This window comes from Heptranchias perlo, chromosome 6, assembly GCF_035084215.1.
Source record: "Heptranchias perlo isolate sHepPer1 chromosome 6, sHepPer1.hap1, whole genome shotgun sequence".
Taxonomy (NCBI): domain Eukaryota; kingdom Metazoa; phylum Chordata; class Chondrichthyes; order Hexanchiformes; family Hexanchidae; genus Heptranchias; species Heptranchias perlo.
In genome coordinates, this window is record NC_090330.1 from 1,076,924 (window position 1) to 1,098,978 (window position 22,055).

Genomic DNA, 22,055 nt, shown 5'->3' on the forward strand with positions numbered 1-22,055 from the left:
TGTTATGAGGGGAGTGTTATAACGGAGGGGAGTGTTATGAGGGGGGTGTTATAACGGAGCGGGGTGTTATAACGGAGAGGAGTGTTATGAGGGGGGTGTTATAACGGAGGGGAGTGTTATGAGGGGAGTGTTATAACGGAGGGGGGTGTTATAATGGAGAGGAGTGTTATGAGGGGAGTGTTATAACGGAGGGGAGTGTTATGAGGGGGGGTGTTATAACGGAGGGGAGTGTTATGAGGGGGGTGTTATAACGGAGGGGGGTGTTATAACGTGGAGAGGAGTGTTATGAGGGGGGTGTTATAACGGAGGGGAGTGTTATGAGGGGAGTGTTATAACGGAGGGGGGTGTTATAACGGAGAGGAGTGTTATGAGGGGAGTGTTATAACGGAGGGGAGTGTTATGAGGGGGGTGTTATAACGGAGGGGAGTGTTATGAGGGGGTGTTATAACGGAGGGGGGTGTTATAACGGAGGGGAGTGTTATGAGGGGAGTGTTATAACGGAGGGGAGTGTTATATCGGAGGGGGTGTTATAACGGAGGGGGGTGTTATGAGGGGGGTGTTATAACGGAGGGGAGTGTTATGAGGGGAGTGTTATAACGGAGAGGAGTGTTATGAGGGGAGTGTTATAACGGAGCGGGGTGTTATAACGGAGAGGAGTGTTATGAGGGGGGTGTTATAACGGAGGGGAGTGTTATGAGGGGAGTGTTATAACGGAGGGGGGTGTTATAACGGAGAGGAGTGTTATGAGGGGAGTGTTATAACGGAGGGGGGTGTTATAACGGAGAGGAGTGTTATGAGGGGAGTGTTATAACGGAGAGGAGTGTTATGAGGGGGGTGTTATAACGGAGGGGAGTGTTATGAGGGGAGTGTTATAACGGAGGGGGGTGTTATAACGGAGAGGAGTGTTATGAGGGGAGTGTTATAACGGAGGGGGGTGTTATGAGGGGGGTGTTATAACGGAGCGGGGTGTTATAACGGAGAGGAGTGTTATAACGGAGAGGAGTGTTATGAGGGGGGTGTTATAACGGAGGGGGGGTGTTATGAGGGGAGTGTTATAACGGAGGGGAGTGTTATGAGGGGGGTGTTATAACGGAGGGGGGTGTTATGAGGGGAGTGTTATAACGGAGGGGAGTGTTATGAGGGGGGTGTTATAACGGAGAGGAGTGTTATGAGGGGGGTGTTATAACGGAGGGGGGTGTTATGAGGGGAGTGTTATAACGGAGGGGAGTGTTATGAGGGGAGTGTTATAACGGAGGGGGGTGTTATAACGGAGGGGAGTGTTATGAGGGGGGTGTTAAAACAGAGGGGAGTGTTATGAGGGGGGTGTTATGAGGGGAGTGTTATAACGGAGGGGGGTGTTATAACGGAGGGGAGTGTTATGAGGGGGGTGTTAAAACAGAGGGGAGTGTTATGAGGGGGGTGTTATAACGGAGGGGGGTGTTATAACGGAGGGGAGTGTTATGAGGGGAGTGTTATAACGGAGGGGAGTGTTTTAACGGAGGGGAGTGTTATGAGGGGGGTGTTATAACGGAGGGGGGTGTTATAACGGAGGGGAGTGTTATAACGGAGGGGAGTGTTATGAGGGGGGTGTTATAACGGAGGGGGGTGTTATAACGGAGGGGAGTGTTATAACGGAGGGGAGTGTTATGAGGGGAGTGTTATAACGGAGGGGAGTGTTTTAACGGAGGGGAGTGTTTTAACGGAGGGGAGTGTTATGAGGGGAGTGTTATGAGGGGGGTGTTATAACGGAGGGGAGTGTAATGAGGGGGGTGTTATAACGGAGGGGAGTGTTATGAGGGGGGTGTTATAACAGAGGGGAGTGTTATAACAGAGGGGAGTGTTATAACGGAGGGGAGTGTTATATCTGAGGGGAGTGTTATAATGGAGGGGAGTGTTATATCTGAGGGGAGTGTTATAACGGAGGGGAGTGTTATATTTGAGGGGAGTTTTATAACGGAGGGGAGTGTTATATGTGAGGGGAGTGTTATATCGGAGGGGAGTGTTATCTGTGAGGGGAGTTTTATAACGGAGGGGAGTGTTATATGTGAGGGGCGTGTTATAACGGAGGGGAGTGTTATATGTGAGGGGAGTGTTATCTGTGAGGGGAGTTTTATAACGGAGGGGAGTGTTATATGTGAGGGGAGTGTTATATGTGAGGGGAGTGTTATATCGGAGGGGAGTGTTATATCGGAGGGGAGTGTTATATCTGAGGGGAGTGTTATATCTGAGGGGGGTGATCTGAGGGGGGTGTTATGAGGGGAGTGTTATAACGGAGGGGAGTGTTTTAACGGAGGGGAGTGTTATGAGTGGAGTGTTATAACGGAGGGGAGTGTTATGAGGGGGGTGTTATAACGGAGGGGAGTGTTATGAGGGGGGTGTTATAACGGAGGGGGGTGTTATAACGGAGGGGAGTGTTATGAGGGGAGTGTTATAACGGAGGGGAGTGTTATATCGGAGGGGGGTGTTATAACGGAGGGGAGTGTTATAACGGAGAGGAGTGTTATGAGGGGGGTGTTATAACGAAGGGGAGTGTTATGAGGGGGGTGTTATAACAGAGGGGGGTGTTATAACGGAGGGGAGTGTTATGAGGGGAGTGTTATAACGGAGGGGAGTGTTATGAGGGGGGTGTTATAACGGAGCGGGGTGTTATAACGGAGAGGAGTGTTATGAGGGGGGTGTTATAACGGAGGGGAGTGTTATGAGGGGAGTGTTATAACGGAGGGGGGTGTTATAATGGAGAGGAGTGTTATGAGGGGAGTGTTATAACGGAGGGGAGTGTTATGAGGGGGGTGTTATAACGGAGGGGAGTGTTATGAGGGGGGTGTTATAACGGAGGGGGGTGTTATAACGGAGAGGAGTGTTATGAGGGGGGTGTTATAACGGAGGGGAGTGTTATGAGGGGAGTGTTATAACGGAGGGGGGTGTTATAACGGAGAGGAGTGTTATGAGGGGAGTGTTATAACGGAGGGGAGTGTTATGAGGGGGGTGTTATAACGGAGGGGAGTGTTATGAGGGGGGTGTTATAACGGAGGGGGGTGTTATAACGGAGGGGAGTGTTATGAGGGGAGTGTTATAACGGAGGGGAGTGTTATATCGGAGGGGGGTGTTATAACGGAGCGGGGTGTTATGAGGGGGGTGTTATAACGGAGGGGAGTGTTATGAGGGGAGTGTTATAACGGAGAGGAGTGTTATGAGGGGAGTGTTATAACGGAGAGGAGTGTTATGAGGGGGGTGTTATAACGGAGAGGAGTGTTATGAGGGGAGTGTTATAACGGAGAGGAGTGTTATGAGGGGGGTGTTATAACGGAGGGGGGTGTTATAACGGAGAGGAGTGTTATGAGGGGAGTGTTATAACGGAGGGGGGTGTTATGAGGGGGGTGTTATAACGGAGCGGGGTGTTATGAGGGGAGTGTTATAACGGAGAGGAGTGTTATGAGGGGGGTGTTATAACGGAGAGGAGTGTTATGAGGGGAGTGTTATAACGGAGGGGGGTGTTATGAGGGGGGTGTTATAACGGAGCGGGGTGTTATAACGGAGAGGAGTGTTATAACGGAGAGGAGTGTTATGAGGGGGGTGTTATAACGGAGGGGGGTGTTATGAGGGGAGTGTTATAACGGAGGGGAGTGTTATGAGGGGGGTGTTATAACGGAGGGGGGTGTTATGAGGGGAGTGTTATAACGGAGGGGAGTGTTATGAGGGGGGTGTTATAACGGAGAGGAGTGTTATGAGGGGGGTGTTATAACGGAGGGGGGTGTTATGAGGGGAGTGTTATAACGGAGGGGAGTGTTATGAGGGGAGTGTTATAACGGAGGGGGGTGTTATAACGGAGGGGAGTGTTATGAGGGGGGTGTTAAAACAGAGGGGAGTGTTATGAGGGGGGTGTTATGAGGGGAGTGTTATAACGGAGGGGGGTGTTATAACGGAGGGGAGTGTTATGAGGGGGGTGTTAAAACAGAGGGGAGTGTTATGAGGGGGGTGTTATAACGGAGGGGGGTGTTATAACGGAGGGGAGTGTTATGAGGGGAGTGTTATAACGGAGGGGAGTGTTTTAACGGAGGGGAGTGTTATGAGGGGGGTGTTATAACGGAGGGGGGTGTTATAACGGAGGGGAGTGTTATAACGGAGGGGAGTGTTATGAGGGGGGTGTTATAACGGAGGGGGGTGTTATAACGGAGGGGAGTGTTATAACGGAGGGGAGTGTTATGAGGGGAGTGTTATAACGGAGGGGAGTGTTTTAACGGAGGGGAGTGTTTTAACGGAGGGGAGTGTTATGAGGGGAGTGTTATGAGGGGGGTGTTATAACGGAGGGGAGTGTAATGAGGGGGGTGTTATAACGGAGGGGAGTGTTATGAGGGGGGTGTTATAACAGAGGGGAGTGTTATAACAGAGGGGAGTGTTATAACGGAGGGGAGTTTTATAACGGAGGGGAGTGTTATAACGGAGGGGGGTGTTATAACGGAGGGGAGTGTTATGAGGGGGGTGTTATAACGGAGGGGAGTGTTATAACGGAGGGGAGTGTTATGAGGGGGGTGTTATAACGGAGGGGAGTGTTATAACGGAGGGGAGTGTTATGAGGGGGGTGTTATAACGGAGGGGGGTGTTATAATGGAGGGGAGTGTTATGAGGGGGGTGTTATAACGGAGGGGAGTGTTATAACGGAGGGGGGTGTTATAACGGAGGGGAGTGTTATAACGGAGGGGGGTGTTATAACGGAGGGGAGTGTTATAACGGAGGGGAGTGTTATAACGGAGGGGAGTGTTATAACGGAGGGGAGTGTTATGAGGGGGGTGTTATAATGGAGGGGAGTGTTATGAGGGGGGTGTTATAACGGAGGGGAGTGTTATAACGGAGGGGAGTGTTATAACGGAGGGGAGTGTTATAACGGAGGGGGATGCTGTAACTCAGTTAATGAAATGATGTTTCGGGGGTCTGCTGGGTGCCTCGGCCACTGACCCCGAGTGATAGTTGTTTGTCCTGCTGCTTAATCCCGTCTTGTGTTGTCCACCATTTCGCCCCGTCTGTTGGATCCTTCGTTGGGTGATTGGGGAGACCCTGGGATTGGGAATGAGAAACCTGCAATCTGGCCCTTTGAGCTGTTGTTTATTTGTTGCACTGATGGTGAGGAAGGGAGTGGCAGTGTTGCTGTCTGAGCCTGCTCATGTTTGGCGTTGTCTCCACAGTGCCGGCTCTCGCTGGATCCTGGACCCGATGGGAGAGTGCTACTTCTGTTGGCTCGTGGTCTCCAGCGTCCCTGTTGTCTACAACTGGATCTTGCTGGTCTGCAGGTGAGGATCAATCAAACCCTCCGACAGAATAACAACAACAACTTGCATTTATACAGTGCCTTCAACACGATAAAATGTCCCACAGGAGCGATTATCAAACAAAGATTGACACCGAGCCACATAAGGAGATATTAGGACAGGTGACCACAAGCTTGGTCAAAGAGGTGGGTTTTAAGGAGCGTCTTAAAGGAGGAGAGAGAGGCGGAGAGGTTTAGGGAGGGAATTCCAGAGCTTAGGGCCGAGGCAGCTGAAGGCACGGCCGCCAATGGTGGAGTAATTAAAATCGGGGGATGCGCAAGAGACCAGAATTGGAGGAGCGCAGAGATCTCGGAGGGTTGTAGGGCTGGAGGAGGTTACAGAGATAGGGAGGGGGGCGAGGCCATGGAGGGATTTGAAAACAAGGGTGAGAATTTTAAAATGAGGCGTTCCCGGACCGGGAGCCGATGTGGGTCAGCGAGCACAGGGCTGTTCACAGGGATTGGAGCTCTCCTTAGAGCAGAGAAGGTTAAGGGGAGATTTAATCGAGGTGTTCAGAATCATGAGGGGTTTCGATAGAGTAAATAAGGAGAAACTGTTTCCAGTGGCAGGAGGGTCAGTAACCAGAGGACACAGATTTAAGGTGATCGGCAAAAGAACCAGAGGGGAGATGAGGAGAATTTTTTTACGCAGCGAGTTGTTCTGATCTGGAATTCACTGCCTGAAAGGGCGGTGGAAGCAGATTCAATAATAACTTTCAAAAGGGAATTGGATAAATACTTAGAATCATAGAATGGTTACAGCACAGAAGGAGGCCATTCAGCCCATTGAGCCTGTGCTGGCTCTTTGTAAGAGCAATCCAGGTAGTCCCACTCCCTCTGCTCTTTCCCCATTCCCTACAAATTTTTTCCCTTCAAGTATTTATCTCATTCCCTTTTGAAAGTTATTTTTGAATCTGCTTCCACCGCCCTTTCAGGCAGTGAATTCCAGATCGGAACAACTCGCTGCATAAAAGGTTTTCCCTCATGTCACCTTTGGTTTTTTTGCCAATCACCTTAAATCTTTGTCCTCTGGTTCTTGTCCCTTCTGCCAATGGGAACAGTTTCTCTCTATCTACTCTGTCTAGACCCTTCATGATTTTGAATACCTCCATCAAATCTCCTCTCAACCCTCCCTGCTTTAAGGAGAACAATCCCAGCTTCTCCAGTCTATCCACATACTTGAAAAGGAAAAATTTGCAGGGCTGTGAGGAAAAGGCAGGGGAGTGGGTCTAATTGGACAGCTCTTTCACAGAGCCAGCACAGGCACGATGGGCTTTTTAAAAATTCGTTCACGGGATGTGGGCGTCGCTGGTGGGGCCGGCATTTATTGCCCATCCCTAATTGCCCTTGAGAAGGTGGTGGTGAGCCGCCTTCTTGAACCGCTGCAGTCCGTGTGGTGAAGGTTCTCCCACAGTGCTGTTAGGAAGGGAGTTCCAGGATTTTGACCCAGCGACAATGAAGGAACGGCCGATATATTTCCAAGTCGGGATGGTGTGTGACTTGGAGGGGAACGTGCAGGTGGTGTTGTTCCCATGTACCTGCTGCTCTTGTCCTTCTAGGTGGTAGAGGTCGTGGGTTTGGGAGGTGCTGTCGAAGAAGCCTTGGAGAGTTGCTGCAGTGCATCCTGTGGATGGTACACACTGCAGGCACGGTACGCCGGTGGTGAAGGGAGTGAATGTTTAGGGTGGTGGATGGGGTGCCAATCAAGCGGGCTGCTTTGTCCTGGATGGTGTCGAGCTTCTTGAGTGTTGTTGGAGCTGCACTCATCCAGGCAAGTGGAGAGTATTCCATCACACTCCTGACTTGTGCCTTGTAGATGGTGGAAAGGCTTTGGGGAGTCAGGAGGTGAGTCACTCGCCGCAGAATACCCAGCCTCTGACCTGCTCTCGTAGCCACAGTATTTATATGGCTGGTCCAGTTAAGTTTCTGGTCAATGGTGACCCCCAAAGAGAGCGACAGAGAGAGGGAAGGGGATAGAGAGCGACAGAGGGAGATAAGCGAGAGGGAACAATTAATGCAATGATTCTATCCCCCTGGCTGATGACAAAAAAAATAAAACTCTGCTGAACAATCAGCAGTTTGAAGGTGAATCGGAGCGGGGAATCGACAGAGTGAGGGGCCGTGCTTTGATCAAAGCCTCTTTATTACTGCTTGTTACTCACCCTGGCCCGTTCAATACTCTGTGTGATTGCTTCCCAGGTCCAGTTTCAGTCAGCTGCAGTACGAGTACCTGTCCTTGTGGCTCAGTCTGGATTACCTCGCTGATCTCACCTACCTGCTGAACGTGGCCGTGAGGTTTAACACAGGTGAGTGTGTGCACACACCTGTCTGCGTCCTTTCAAATATAATTGTAAACAATTTTACAACACCAAGTTATAGTCCAGCAATTTTATTTTAAATTCACAAGCTTTCGGAGGCTTCCTCCTTCGTCAGGTAAATGTTCAGGAGCTCCTTGAAGCCTACGCATTTATACATCACAGAACAATACATGGTGTTTACAGACTGCCCCTGCAACTGCCCGTTGCCAAGGCAATCACCGTGTTCAGACAGAGAGGTGTCACCTGCACAGAGAGGTGTCACCTGCAGAACCCCCGAATACACATTCAACAAAAAAACAAACAGGGAAAAAAAACAGAGAGAGGCAGAAACATCCGGACGGCAGAGAAAGCCAGCAAATGACCCATTATATTAAAAACAGATAACATTTGTTCGCTGGTGGGGTAACGTGTAGCGTGACATGAACCCAAGATCCCGGTTGAGGCCGTCCTCATGGGTGCGGAACTTGGCTATCAATTTCTGCTCGACGATTTTGCGTTGTCGTGTGTCTCGAAGGCCGCCTTGGAGTACGCTTACCCGAAGGTCGGTGGATGAATGTCCATGACTGCTGAAGTGTTCCCCGACTGGGAGGGAACCCTCCTGTTTGGTGATTGTTGCGCGGTGTCCGTTCATCCGTTGTCGCAGCGTCTGCATGGTCTCGCCAATGTACCATGCTCTGGGGCATCCTTTCCTGCAACGTATGAGGTAGACAACGTTGGCCGAGTCACAGGAGTATGAACCATGCACCTGGTGGGTGGTGTCCTCTCGTGTGATGGTGGTATCTGTGTCGATGATCTGGCATGTCTTGCAGAGGTTACCGTGGCAGGGTTGTGTGGTGTCGTGGACGCTGTTCTCCTGAAAGCTGGGTAATTTGCTGCGAACGATGGTCTGTTTGAGGTTGGGTGGCTGTTTAAAGGCGAGTAGTGGAGGTGTGGGGATGGCCATAGCGAGGTGTTTGTCCTCATTGTCCTTTCAAATAGGAAAAGGTAAGAGCAGCAACCTTTCACCTCTGGTACCTGGGGTCAAACTCAGCCAACACCTGGGGGATGTGGGACTCCTCTCTCCGAAAGTGAGATTTGAAATATTTTGAATGAAATGTCTCTAATGATTTACTTTGTGTGGTGTGTGCAGTGAGATGGTTCTGTCTCTCCCGCAGGGTACCTGGAGCAAGGCGTCCTGGTGACTGACCGCTGGAGAATTGCTCGGACGTACGCTGGGACCCCAGGCTTCAAGCTGGATCTGCTCTCCCTCCTGCCCACTGACCTGCTGTACCTCGGCTTTGGGGTCAACAGCCCAGTCGTCAGAGTCAACAGGCTCCTGCTCGTCAGCCGTCTCTCCGAGTGCCTGCAGCGGGCGGAGACCCGTGCCTCTTACCCCAATGCCTTTCGCATTGGCCGGATCATGGCCTACATGGTGGTCAGCATCCACTGGAACGCCTGCGCCTACTTCACCCTGTCCCGGCACATTGGGTTCGGGCGCGATGCTTGGGTTTACCCCAATATCTCGCACCCCGAGAACGGGCGCCTGGCCCGCCAATACCTCTACAGCTTCTACATCTCCACCTTGATTCTCACCACCATCGGGAACACCCCCACCCCGGTGAGGGAGGAGGAGTATCTGTTTGTCACGGTGGATTTCCTGGTGGCTGTGCTGGTGTTTGCCAGCGTGGTGGGGAACGTGGAGTCCATCGTCTCCGGCCTGGACACGGTCAATCGCAGGGTCTTCCCGGATCACCTGCTGGTGAAGGGTTACCTCAAGTCCAACCGGGTGGATGGAGAGCTCCAGAAGCGGGTGGCCAGATGGTCCCAGCACCTGCGCCTCAACAAGAAGATGACCAACGAGAACCAGGTCCTCCAGAACCTGCCGGACAGGCTGCGGGCCGAGGTGGTGGTCAACGTCCATCTCCGGACCCTGAGGAAGGTCCAGATCTTCCAAACCTGCGAGGTCAGCCTGCTGGAGCAGTTGGTGCTGAAACTCGAGCCTCAGGTCTTTAGCCCTGGGGACTATGTGTGCAGAAAGGGTGACATTGGCCAGGAGATGTACATCGTGCAGGAGGGCCGGCTGGCCGTGGTCTCTGACGATGGAGCCACACAATTCGCCATCCTGGTGGACGGCAATTACTTTGGAGAAATCAGCATCCTGAACATTCCAGGTAACAAACCAATGGTCAGTCATGGCTCGGGGGGGTCAGGACAAACACCACCCCCCACCCACACCCGGGTCAGAAGGTCATGGGTTTAAGCCTCACTCCAGACACTTAGATTCATAGAATGGTACAGCAGAGAGGGAGGCCATTCGGCCCATTCTGCCTGTGCCGGCTCTTTGAAAGAGCTATCCAATTAGTCCCACTCCCCCTGCTCTTTCCCCATTCCCCTGCAAATTTCCCCCCTTCCAGTATTTCTCCAATTTCCTTTTGAAAGTTATTATTGAATCTGCTTCCACCGCCCTTTCAGGCAGCGCATTCCAGATCAGAACAACTCGCTGCGTAAAAAAATTGATCCCCCGCCCCCTTCCCGCCCGGTTCCTTTGTTAATTATCTTAAATCTGTGTCCTTTGGTTAACGACCCTCCTGCCACTGGAAACTTGAGCCCATAATCCAGGCCGACACTCCCAGTACAGTACTGAGGGAGCGCTGCACTGTCGGAGGGTCAGTACTGAGGGAGGGCCGCACTGTCGGAGGGTCAGTACTGAGGGAGCGCTGCACTGTCGGAGGGTCAGTACTGAGGGAGCGCTGCACTGTCGGAGGGTCAGTACTGAGGGAGTGCTGCACTGTCGGAGAGTCAGTACTGAGGGAGTGCTGCACTGTCGGAGGGTCAGTACTGAGGGAGTGCTGCACTGTCGGAGGGTCAGTACTGAGGGAGTGCTGCACTGTCGGAGGGTCAGTACTGAGGAAGCGCAGCACTGTCGGAGGGTCAGTACTGAGGGAGCGCCGCACTGTCGGAGGGTCAGTACTGAGGGAGTGCCGCACTGTCGGAGGGTCAGTACTGAGGGAGCGCTGCACTGTCGGAGGGTCAGTACTGAGGGAGCGCCGCACTGTCGGAGGGTCAGTACTGAGGGAGCGCTGCACTGTCGGAGGGTCAGTACTGAGGGAGCGCCGCACTGTCGGAGGGTCAGTACTGAGGGAGCGCTGCACTGTCGGAGGGTCAGTACTGAGGGAGCGCCGCACTGTCGGAGGGTCAGTACTGAGGGAGCGCTGCACTGTCGGAGGGTCAGTACTGAGGGAGCGCTGCACTGTCGGAGGGTCAGTACTGAGGGAGCGCTGCACTGTCGGAGGGTCAGTACTGAGGGAGCGCAGCACTGTCGGAGGGTCAGTACTGAGGGAGCGCCGCACTGTCGGAGGGTCAGTACTGAGGGAGTGCCGCACTGTCGGAGGGTCAGTACTGAGGGAGCGCTGCACTGTCGGAGGGTCAGTACTGAGGGAGCGCTGCACTGTCGGAGGGTCAGTACTGAGGGAGCGCAGCACTGTCGGAGGGTCAGTACTGAGGGAGCGCCGCACTGTCGGAGGGTCAGTACTGAGGGAGCGCCGCACTGTCGGAGGGTCAGTACTGAGGGAGCGCTGCACTGTCGGAGGGTCAGTACTGAGGGAGCGCTGCACTGTCGGAGGGTCAGTACTGAGGGAGCGCCGCACTGTCGGAGGGTCAGTACTGAGGGAGCGCAGCACTGTCGGAGGGTCAGTACTGAGGGAGCGCCGCACTGTCGGAGGGTCAGTACTGAGGGAGTGCCGCACTGTCGGAGGGTCAGTACTGAGGGAGCGCCGCACTGTCGGAGGGTCAGTACTGAGGGAGCGCCGCACTGTCGGAGGGTCAGTACTGAGGGAGCGCCGCACTGTCGGAGGGTCAGTACTGAGGGAGCGCCGCACTGTCGGAGGGTCAGTACTGAGGGAGCGCTGCACTGTCGGAGGGTCAGTACTGAGGGAGCGCTGCACTGTCGGAGGGTCAGTACTGAGGGAGTGCTGCACTGTCGGAGGGTCAGTACTGAGGGAGTGCCGCACTGTCGGAGGGTCAGTACTGAGGGAGCGCTGCACTGTCGGAGGGTCAGTACTGAGGGAGTGCCGCACTGTCGGAGGGTCAGCACTGAGGGAGCGCTGCACTGTCGGAGGGTCAGTACTGAGGGAGTGCTGCACTGTCGGAGGGTCAGTACTGAGGGAGTGCTGCACTGTCGGAGGGTCAGTACTGAGGGAGTGCCGCACTGTCGGAGGGTCAGCACTGAGGGAGCGCTGCACTGTCGGAGGGTCAGTACTGAGGGAGTGCTGCACTGTCGGAGGGTCAGTACTGAGAGAGTGCTGCACTGTCGGAGGGTCAGTACTGAGGGAGTGCCGCACTGTCGGAGGGTCAGCACTGAGGGAGCGCCGCACTGTCGGAGGGTCAGTACTGAGGGAGCGCTGCACTGTCGGAGGGTCAGTACTGAGGGAGCGCTGCACTGTCGGAGGGTCAGTACTGAGGGAGTGCTGCACTGTCGGAGGGTCAGTACTGAGGGAGTGCTGCACTGTCGGAGGGTCAGTACTGAGGGAGTGCCGCACTGTCGGAGGGTCAGCACTGAGGGAGCGCTGCACTGTCGGAGGGTCAGTACTGAGGGAGTGCTGCACTGTCGGAGGGTCAGTACTGAGAGAGTGCTGCACTGTCGGAGGGTCAGTACTGAGGGAGTGCCGCACTGTCGGAGGGTCAGCACTGAGGGAGCGCCGCACTGTCGGAGGGTCAGTACTGAGGGAGCGCCGCACTGTCGGAGGGTCAGTACTGAGGGAGCGCTGCACTGTCGGAGGGTCAGTACAGAGGGAGCGCTGCACTGTCGGAGGGTCAGTACTGAGGGAGCGCTGCACTGTCGGAGGGTCAGTACTGAGGGAGTGCTGCACTGTCGGAGGGTCAGTACTGAGGGAGCGCCGCACTGTCGGAGGGTCAGTACTGAGGGAGCGCTGCACTGTCGGAGGGTCAGTACTGAGGGAGCGCCGCACTGTCGGAGGGTCAGTACTGAGGGAGTGCCGCACTGTCAGAGGGTCAGTACTGAGGGAGCGCTGCACTGTCGGAGGGTCAGTACTGAGGGAGTGCTGCACTGTCGGAGGGTCAGTACTGAGGGAGTGCTGCACTGTCAGAGGGTCAGTACTGAGGGAGTGCTGCACTGTCGGAGGGTCAGTACTGAGGGAGTGCTGCACTGTCGGAGGGTCAGTACTGAGGGAGTGCTGCACTGTCAGAGGGTCAGTACTGAGGGAGCGCCGCACTGTCGGAGGGTCAGTACTGAGGGAGCGCTGCACTGTCGGAGGGTCAGTACTGAGGGAGCGCCGCACTGTCGGAGGGTCAGTACTGAGGGAGTGCTGCAGGTCCAGGCTCAAATCCAGGCCCAGGCCGAGGTCAAGCTTTGTTTTTTATCCTTGTCTCCTTCAATTTCGAAGGGAGTAAATCTGGAAACAGAAGGACGGCGAATATCAGGAGCATCGGATACTCCGACCTGTTCGCTCTGTCGAAGGAGCATTTGACGGAGGTGCTGATGGAGTTTCCGGAGGCGAAGGACGTGCTGGAGGAAAAGGGCCGACGGATGCTGATGAAGATGGGGATGTTGGACGAGACTGCGGTGCAGCCGGAGTCGGAGAAGCAAAGTGTGGAGAGTGAGCTGGAGCGGCTGGAGATTGTCCTCGACTCGCTGCAGACAACATTTGCTCGACTGGTCGGGGAGTTCGGCTCCGGCTTCGAAAAGCTGAAGCTTCGCATCAACCACCTTGAAAATGAACTGAGCGCGTGGGAGGGGATTGGTGAGGATTCTGAGGGTGAAGGGGAGGCCCAGGCCCAGGCCCAGGCCCAGGCCCAGGATCAGGCCCAGGCCCAGGATCAGGCCCAGGCCCAGGCCCAGGATCAGGCCCAGGCCCAGGATCAGGCCCAGGCCCAGGTTCACAGGCAGGCCCAGGATCTGACCCAGGACCAGGCCCAGGCCCAGGCCCAGGCCCAGGATCAGGACCAGGCCCAGGATCTGACCCAGGACCAGGCCCAGGCCCAGGCCCAGGCCCAGGATCAGGCCCAGGCCCAGGACCAGGCCCAGGCCCAGGTTCACAGGCAGGCCCAGGATCTGACCCAGGCCCAGGCCCAGGCCCAGGATCAGGCCCAGGTTCACAGGCAGGCCCAGGCCCAGGCCCAGGATCAGGCCCAGGCCCAGGATCAGGACCAGGCCCAGGATCTGACCCAGGACCAGGCCCAGGCCCAGGCCCAGGCCCAGGCCCAGGACCAGGCCCAGGATCACAGGCAGGCCCAGGATCAGGCCCAGGTTCACAGGCAGGCCCAGGCCCAGGATCAGGCCCAGGCCCAGGTTCACAGGCAGGCCCAGGCCCAGGATCTGACCCAGGACCAGGCCATGGACCAGGCCCAGGTTCACAGGCAGGCCCAGGATCTGACCCAGGACCAGGCCCAGGCCCAGGACCAGGCCCAGGACCAGGCCATAGACCAGGCCCAGGTTCACAGGCAGGCCCAGGATCTGACCCAGGCCCAGGCCATAGACCAGGCCCAGGATCACAGGCAGGCCCAGGACCAGGCCCAGGCCCAAGACCAGGCCAAAGACCAGGCCCAGGTTCACAGGCAGGCCCAGGATCAGGCCCAGGCCCAGGATCAGGCCATAGACCAGGCCCAGGTTCACAGGCTGGCCCAGGATCTGGCCCAGGCCCAGGCCATAGACCAGGCCCAGGATCAGGCCCAGGCCCAGGATAACGCTGAGGCCCAGGACCAGACCCAGGCCAAAGACCAGGCCCAGGATCACAGGCAGGCCCAGGCCATAGACCAGGCCCAGAATCAGGCCCAGGCCCTGGCCAAAGACCAGGCCCAGGATCAGGCCCAGGCCCAGGCCATAGACCAGGCCCAGAATCAGGCCCAGGCCCTGGCCATAGACCAGGCCCAGGATCAGGCCCAGGCCCAGGATCAGGACCAGGCCCAGGATCTGACCCAGGACCAGGCCCAGGCCCAGGCCCAGGCCCAGGCCCAGGACCAGGCCCAGGATCACAGGCAGGCCCAGGATCAGGCCCAGGTTCACAGGCAGGCCCAGGCCCAGGATCAGGCCCAGGCCCAGGTTCACAGGCAGGCCCAGGCCCAGGATCTGACCCAGGACCAGGCCATGGACCAGGCCCAGGTTCACAGGCAGGCCCAGGATCTGACCCAGGACCAGGCCCAGGCCCAGGACCAGGCCCAGGACCAGGCCATAGACCAGGCCCAGGTTCACAGGCAGGCCCAGGATCTGACCCAGGCCCAGGCCATAGACCAGGCCCAGGATCACAGGCAGGCCCAGGACCAGGCCCAGGCCCAAGACCAGGCCAAAGACCAGGCCCAGGTTCACAGGCAGGCCCAGGATCAGGCCCAGGCCCAGGATCAGGCCATAGACCAGGCCCAGGTTCACAGGCTGGCCCAGGATCTGGCCCAGGCCCAGGCCATAGACCAGGCCCAGGATCAGGCCCAGGCCCAGGATAACGCTGAGGCCCAGGACCAGACCCAGGCCAAAGACCAGGCCCAGGATCACAGGCAGGCCCAGGCCATAGACCAGGCCCAGAATCAGGCCCAGGCCCTGGCCAAAGACCAGGCCCAGGATCAGGCCCAGGCCCAGGCCATAGACCAGGCCCAGAATCAGGCCCAGGCCCTGGCCATAGACCAGGCCCAGGATCAGGCCCAGTCCCAGGCCCAGCATCACAGGCAGGCCCAGGATCAGCCCCAGGCTGAAGACCAGGCCCAGGCCCAGGATCAGACCAAAGACCAGGCTCAGACCCAGGCCCAGGGCAGGATGTGATGCAGACCCGGGATAGGGCGCCAGATCAGGTCCTGGCTAAGGTGCAGGCCAAAGAGTATGACAACCAAACCCAGGCCCAGGCCCAGGCTCAGGCCCAGGCCTGTTGGGCGCTGCGGCTCAGCATTAGCTTCCGGTCTGGGAGGCAGTGACTCTGGAAATCTCGTCACTCGTCCTCGTTCCAGTCGCGGCCTCTGCTGTCAACACAAATCAGACAGCGCTCAAAATCCCCACGATCCCAGAACACACCAGCTGGTCACCCCCCTCTCCCCCTCCCCCTCCCCTCTCCCCCTCCCCCTCTCCCCCTCCCCCTCTCCCCCTCCCCTCCACCCACTCCCCCTCCTCCTCTCCCCTCCCCTCCCTCCTCTCTCACCCCCCTCTCCCCCTCCCCCTCCCCTCCACCCACTCCCCCTCCTCCCCTCCCTTCCCCCTCCCCTTCCTCCTCTCTCACCCCCCTCCCCCCCCTCTCTCACCCCCTCTCCCCTCCCCCCCCACTCCCGCTCCCCCCCTCCCCTCCGGCCTGTTGCTGTCTGAATCACCCGTGTCATTAATGGGCGAGGGAATCCTGGGGGTCTGGGCTGGGGCTCTGGGCTGGGGGTCTGGGCTGGGGGTCTGGGCTGGGGGTCTGGGCTGGGGGTCTGGGCTGGGGCTCTGGGCTGGGGGTCTGGGCTGGGGGTCTGGGCTGGGGGTCTGGGCTGGGGGTCTGGGCTGGGGCTCTGGGCTGGGGGTCTGGGCTGGGGGTCTGGGCTGGGGCTCTGGGCTGGGGGTCTGGGCTGGGGCTCTGGGCTGGGGGTCTGGGCTGGGGCTCTGGGCTGGGGGTCTGGGCTGGGGGTCTGGGCTGGGGCTCTGGGCTGGGGGTCTGGGCTGGGGCTCTGGGCTGGGGGTCTGGGCTGGGGGTCTGGGCTGGGGGTCTGGGGTGGGGCTCTGGGCTGGGGGTCTGGGCTGGGGGTCTGGGCTGGGGGTCTGGGGTGGGGCTCTGGGTTGGGGGTCTGGGCTGGGGGTCTGGGCTGGGGGTCTGGGCTGGGGCTCTGGGCTGGGGGTCTGGGCTGGGGGTCTGGGCTGGGGGTCTGGGCTGGGGCTCTGGGCTGGGGGTCTGGGTTGGGGGTCCGGGCTGGGGGTCCGGGCTGGGGCTCTGGGCTGGGGGTCTGGGCTGGGGCTCTGGGCTGGGGCTCTGGGCTGGGGGTCTGGGCTGGGGCTCTGGGCTGGGGGTCTGGGGTGGGGCTCTGGGCTGGGGGTCTGGGCTGGGGGTCTCTGGGGTCTCCGGGGTCCCGGGACGTTTGTCACTCTTGGTCTGGGGGAGACACAATACTCCCCGAGGCGGTTGCCAACCCTCCAGGAGAATTAAAGATTAATCTCCGGGAAACTGCAGGGGGTGAAATCCCGGGAAATCCCAGGGGCCTGAAACAAAACCCTGTGTTAATTTTCTTTGAACTTTTTTGTTTATTAATTTATAAAAATGTCCGAGTTGGGGGAAAAATGTCCGTTTGACTGACGGTCAAGAATCGTCCAATCGGGTAACAAAGAGTCTGTTCACTTTCCGATTGGCTGGGAAGGCGGGGCACCATAAGGATTGACGAGTCGGGCAGCCAATGGCAGGAGTGTGGGGGGCGGGGCGGTTGGAGGCGGGAGGTCATGTGATGAAACCGCCAGGAACTCGGCCGACCCCTCGCTCCCCGCGTCCAGTGCCTCACGGGACGGACCCTCGTCCCCCCGGCCGTCAAATTAATCTTTGGCCAAATTCACCCACTATTTATTTTTGACGTTTGATGATTTGAAGTTTCCTCTTTCTTTTGCTGTAAAAACAATAAAAACAAGTTTCAGCAACTGGAGCTCATTCTTCCGACGGGGTCCGGGGGTCCCCGGGAGTGTGTCAGTATTTACAGGGGGTCCCCGGGAGTGTGTCAGTATTTACAGGGGGTACCCGGGAGTGTGTCAGTATTTACAGGGGGTCCCCGGGAGTGTGTCAGTATTTACAGGGGGTACCCGGGAGTGTGTCAGTATTTACAGGGGGTCCCCGGGAGTGTGTCAGTATTTACAGGGGGTCCCGGGGAGTGTGTCAGTATTTACAGGGGGTCCCCGGGGAGTGTGTCAGTATTTACAGGGGGTCCCCGGGAGTGTGTCAGTATTTACAGGGGGTCCCCGGGAGTGTGTCAGTATTTACAGGGGGTCCCCGGGAGTGTGTCAGTATTTACAGGGGGTCCCCGGGAGTGTGTCAGTATTTACAGGGGGTCCCCGGGAGTGTGTCTGTATTTACAGGGGGTCCCCGGGAGTGTGTCAGTATTTACAAGGGGTCCCCGGGAGTGTGTCAGTATTTACAGGGGGTCCCCGGGAGTGTGTCAGTATTTACAGGGGGTCTCCGGGAGTGTGTCAGTATTTACAGGGGGTCCCCGGGGAGTGTGTCAGTATTTACAGGGGGTCCCCGGGAGTGTGTCAGTATTTACAGGGGGTCCCGGGAGTGTGTCAGTATTTACAGGGGGTCCCCGGGAGTGTGTCAGTATTTACAGGGGGTCCCCGGGAGTGTGTCAGTATTTACAGGGGGTCTCCGGGAGTGTGTCAGTATTTACAGGGGGTCCCCGGGGAGTGTGTCAGTATTTACAGGGGGTCCCCGGGAGTGTGTCAGTATTTACAGGGGGTCCCGGGAGTGTGTCAGTATTTACAGGGGGTCCCCGGGAGTGTGTCAGTATTTACAGGGGGTCCCGGGAGTGTGTCAGTATTTACAGGGGGTCCCCGGGAGTGTGTCAGTATTTACAGGGGGTCCCGGGAGTGTGTCAGTATTTACAGGGGGTCCCCGGGAGTGTGTCAGTATTTACAGGGGGTCCCCGGGGGAGTGTGTCAGTATTTACAGGGGGTCCCCGGGGGGAGTGTGTCAGTATTTACAGGGGGTCCCCGGGGGAGTGTGTCAGTATTTACAGGGGGTCCCCGGGGGAGTGTGTCAGTATTTACAGGGGGTCCCCGGGGGAGTGTGTCAGTATTTACAGGGGGTCCCCGGGGGAGTGTGTCAGTATTTACAGGGGGTCCCCGGGGGAGTGTGTCAGTATTTACAGGGGGACCCCGGGGAGTGTGTCAGTATTTACAGGGGGTCCCCGGGGGAGTGTGTCAGTATTTACAGGGGGTCCCCGGGGGAGTGTGTCAGTATTTACAGGGGGTCCCCGGGGGAGTGTGTCAGTATTTACAGGGGGTCCCCGGGGGAGTGTGTCAGTATTTACAGGGGGTCCCCGGGGGAGTGTGTCGGTATTTACAGGGGGTCCCGGGGAGTGTGTCAGTATTTACAGGGGGTCCCCGGGAGTGTGTCAGTATTTACAGGGGGTCCCGGGGAGTGTGTCAGTATTTACAGGGGGTCCCCGGGAGTGTGTCAGTATTTACAGGGGGTCCCGGGGAGTGTGTCAGTATTTACAGGGGGTCCCCGGGAGTGTGTCAGTATTTACAGGGGGTCCCCGGGAGTGTGTCAGTATTTACAGGGGGTCCCTGGGAGTGTGTCAGTATTTACAGGGGGTCCCCGGGAGTGTGTCAGTATTTACAGGGGGTCCCCGGGAGTGTGTCAGTATTTACAGGGGGACCCCGGGGAGTGTGTCAGTATTTACAGGGGGTCCCGGGGAGTGTGTCAGTATTTACAGGGGGTCCCCGGGGAGTGTGTCAGTATTTACAGGGGGTCCCCGGGGAGTGTGTCAGTATTTACAGGGGGTCCCGGGGCGTGTGTCAGTATTTACAGGGGGTCCCCGGGGAGTATGTCAGTATTTACAGGGGGTCCCCGGGAGTGTGTCAGTATTTACAGGGGATCCCCGGGAGTGTGTCAGTATTTACAGGGGGTCCCCGGGAGTGTGTCAGTATTTACAGGGGGTCCCTGGGAGTGTGTCAGTATTTACAGGGGGTCCCCGGGAGTGTGTCAGTATTTACAGGGGGTCCCGGGGAGTGTGTCAGTATTTACAGGGGGTCCCCGGGAGTGTGTCAGTATTTACAGGGGGTCCCCGGGAGTGTGTCAGTATTTACAGGGGGTCCCGGGGAGTGTGTCAGTATTTACAGGGGGTCCCGGGGAGTGTGTCAGTATTTACAGGGGGTCCCCGGGAGTGTGTCAGAATTTACAGGGGGTCCCCGGGAGTGTGTCAGTATTTACAGGGGGTCCCGGGAGTGTGTCAGTGTTTACAGGGGGTCCTCGGGAGTGTGTCAGTATTTACAGGGGGTCCCGGGAGTGTGTCAGTATTTACAGGGGGTCCCGGGGAGTGTGTCAGTATTTACAGGGGGTCCCCGGGGGAGTATGTCAGTATTTACAGGGGGTCCCTGGGAGTGTGTCAGTATTTACAGGGGGTCCCGGGGAGTGTGTCAGTATTTACAGGGGGATCCCGGGGAGTGTGTCAGTATTTACAGGGGGTCCCCGGGAGTGTGTCAGTATTTACAGGGGGTCCCCGGGGGAGTGTGTCAGTATTTACAGGGGGTCCCCGGGGGAGTGTGTCAGTATTTACAGGGGGTCCCCGGGGAGTGTGTCAGTATTTACAGGGGGTCCCCGGGAGTGTGTCAGTATTTACAGGGGGTCCCGGGGAGTGTGTCAGTATTTACAGGGGGATCCCGGGGAGTGTGTCAGTATTTACAGGGGGTCCCCGGGAGTGTGTCAGTATTTACAGGGGGACCCCGGGAGTGTGTCAGTATTTACAGGGGGTCCCCGGGAGTGTGTCAGTATTTACAGGGGGTCCCCGGGAGTGTGTCAGTATTTACAGGGGCTCCCCGGGAGTGTGTCAGTATTTACAGGGGGACCCCGGGGGAGTGTGTCAGTATTTACAGGGGGTCCCCGGGAGTGTGTCAGTATTTACAGGGGCTCCCCGGGAGTGTGTCAGTATTTACAGGGGGACCCCGGGGGAGTGTGTCAGTATTTACAGGGGGTCCCCGGGAGTGTGTCAGTATTTACAGGGGGTCCCCGGGGGAGTGTGTCAGTATTTACAGGGGGGTCCCCGGGAGTGTGTCAGTATTTACAGGGGGACCCCGGGGAGTGTGTCAGTATTTACAGGGGGTCCCCGGGAGTGTGTCAGTATTTACAGGGGGTCCCCGGGACTGTGTCAGTATTTACAGGGGGTCCCCGGGGGAGTGTGTCAGTATTTACAGGGGGTCCCCGGGAGTGTGTCAGTATTTACAGGGGGTCCCCGGGAGTGTGTCAGTATTTACAGGGGGTCCCCGGGAGTGTGTCAGTATTTACAGGGGGTCCCCGGGAGTGTGTCAGTATTTACAGGGGGTCCCCGGGAGTGTGTCAGTATTTACAGGGGGTCCCCGGGAGTGTGTCAGTATTTACAGGGGGTCCCCGGGAGTGTGTCAGTATTTACAGGGGGTCCCCGGGGGAGTGTGTCAGTATTTACAGGGGGTCCCCGGGAGTGTGTCAGTATTTACAGGGGGACCCCGGGGAGTGTGTCAGTATTTACAGGGGGACCCCGGGAGTGTGTCAGTATTTACAGGGGGTCCCCGGGAGTGTGTCAGTATTTACAGGGGGTCCCCGGGAGTGTGTCAGTATTTACAGGGGGTCCCCGGGAGTGTGTCAGTATTTACAGGGGGTCCCCGGGAGTGTGTCAGTATTTACAGGGGGTCCCCGGGAGTGTGTCAGTATTTACAGGGGGTCCCCGGGAGTGTGTCAGTATTTACAGGGGGTCCCCGGGAGTGTGTCAGTATTTACAGGGGGTCCCCGGGAGTGTGTCAGTATTTACAGGGGGACCCCGGGGAGTGTGTCAGTATTTACAGGGGGACCCCGGGAGTGTGTCAGTATTTACAGGGGGTCCCCGGGAGTGTGTCAGTATTTACAGGGGGTCCCCGGGAGTGTGTCAGTATTTACAGGGGGTCCCCGGGAGTGTGTCAGTATTTACAGGGGGTCCCCGGGAGTGTGTCAGTATTTACAGGGGGTCCCCGGGAGTGTGTCAGTATTTACAGGGGGTCCCCGGGAGTGTGTCAGTATTTACAGGGGGTCCCTGGGAGTGTGTCAGTATTTACAGGGGGTCCCCGGGAGTGTGTCAGTATTTACAGGGAAGTGTAATTCCTCTAACCGACGTTAGGGTTTACCATTTCGTCATGTTTGAGACGAGATTGAGCAGCAACAGGCAACCCGGATTAACCAGGACCGTCTCTCTCTCTCTCTCTCTCTGTGTCTCCCTCTCTCTGTGTCTCTCTCTCTCTTTTATCTCTCTCACTCTCTCTCCTCTCTCATTTTCTCTCTCTCTCTCTCTCCCTTTCTCTTTCTCTCTCTGTCTCTCTCTCTCTCTCTCTCTGTGTCTCTCTGTCTCTCTGTGTCTCTCTCTCTGTCTGTCTCCCTCTCTCTCTCTCTGTCTGTCTCCCTCTCTCTGTCTCTGTCTCTCTCTCTCTCTCTGTGTTTCTCTCTATCTCTCTCTGTATCTCTCTCCCTCTCTTTCGCTCTCTCTCTCTCTCCCTTTCTCTCTCTCACTATCCTCCTGCTCCCTGGGGATAATTTTAATCTCCAAGAACTGAATCCCGGCTCCAAACCGCCCATTTCTGGGTGTAACTCTGGGGACAGAAGCCCGGAGGCCCCGCCCCCTCTTAAAGGCAGTGGGCCGATACAAAAGGGCAATGTCCCTCGTTGCGATACTTGAGGTATTTAATATTTTGTGTGTTGGACAATTAAAATGAATTTAACCGTATCTGTTGGGGTTTCCCATTGCTTCCCATTCATGTCAGGTGAAAGCAGGCAGGAAGGGCAGGATCCGTGAGG

At 57.0% G+C, this 22,055-nt stretch overlaps 1 protein-coding gene across 1 annotated transcript; it reads left to right on the plus strand.

Moving 5' to 3' along the window:
• The first annotated feature begins 5,187 nt into the window (after nucleotides 1-5,187).
• Nucleotides 5,188-15,364, plus strand: LOC137322626 (uncharacterized). The gene is made up of 4 exons (XM_067985533.1): nucleotides 5,188-5,285; nucleotides 7,502-7,608; nucleotides 8,775-9,770; nucleotides 13,002-15,364. The coding sequence occupies exons 1-4, from the start codon at nucleotides 5,209-5,211 to the stop codon at nucleotides 15,362-15,364; spliced, it is 3,543 nt and encodes a 1,180-aa protein (XP_067841634.1). The 5' UTR covers nucleotides 5,188-5,208.
• The last annotated feature ends 6,691 nt before the right edge of the window (nucleotides 15,365-22,055 follow it).

Bases quoted from the DNA above. Each gene is read 5' to 3' on its own strand.
- LOC137322626 (XM_067985533.1), top strand. From the start codon at position 5,209: ATGGGAGAGTGCTACTTCTGTTGGCTCGTGGTCTCCAGCGTCCCTGTT. The intron at 5,286-7,501 runs GTGAGGATCAAT...ATTGCTTCCCAG, and splicing joins TGGATCTTGCTGGTCTGCAG to GTCCAGTTTCAGTCAGCTGC. The intron at 7,609-8,774 runs GTGAGTGTGTGC...TCTCTCCCGCAG, and splicing joins GGCCGTGAGGTTTAACACAG to GGTACCTGGAGCAAGGCGTC.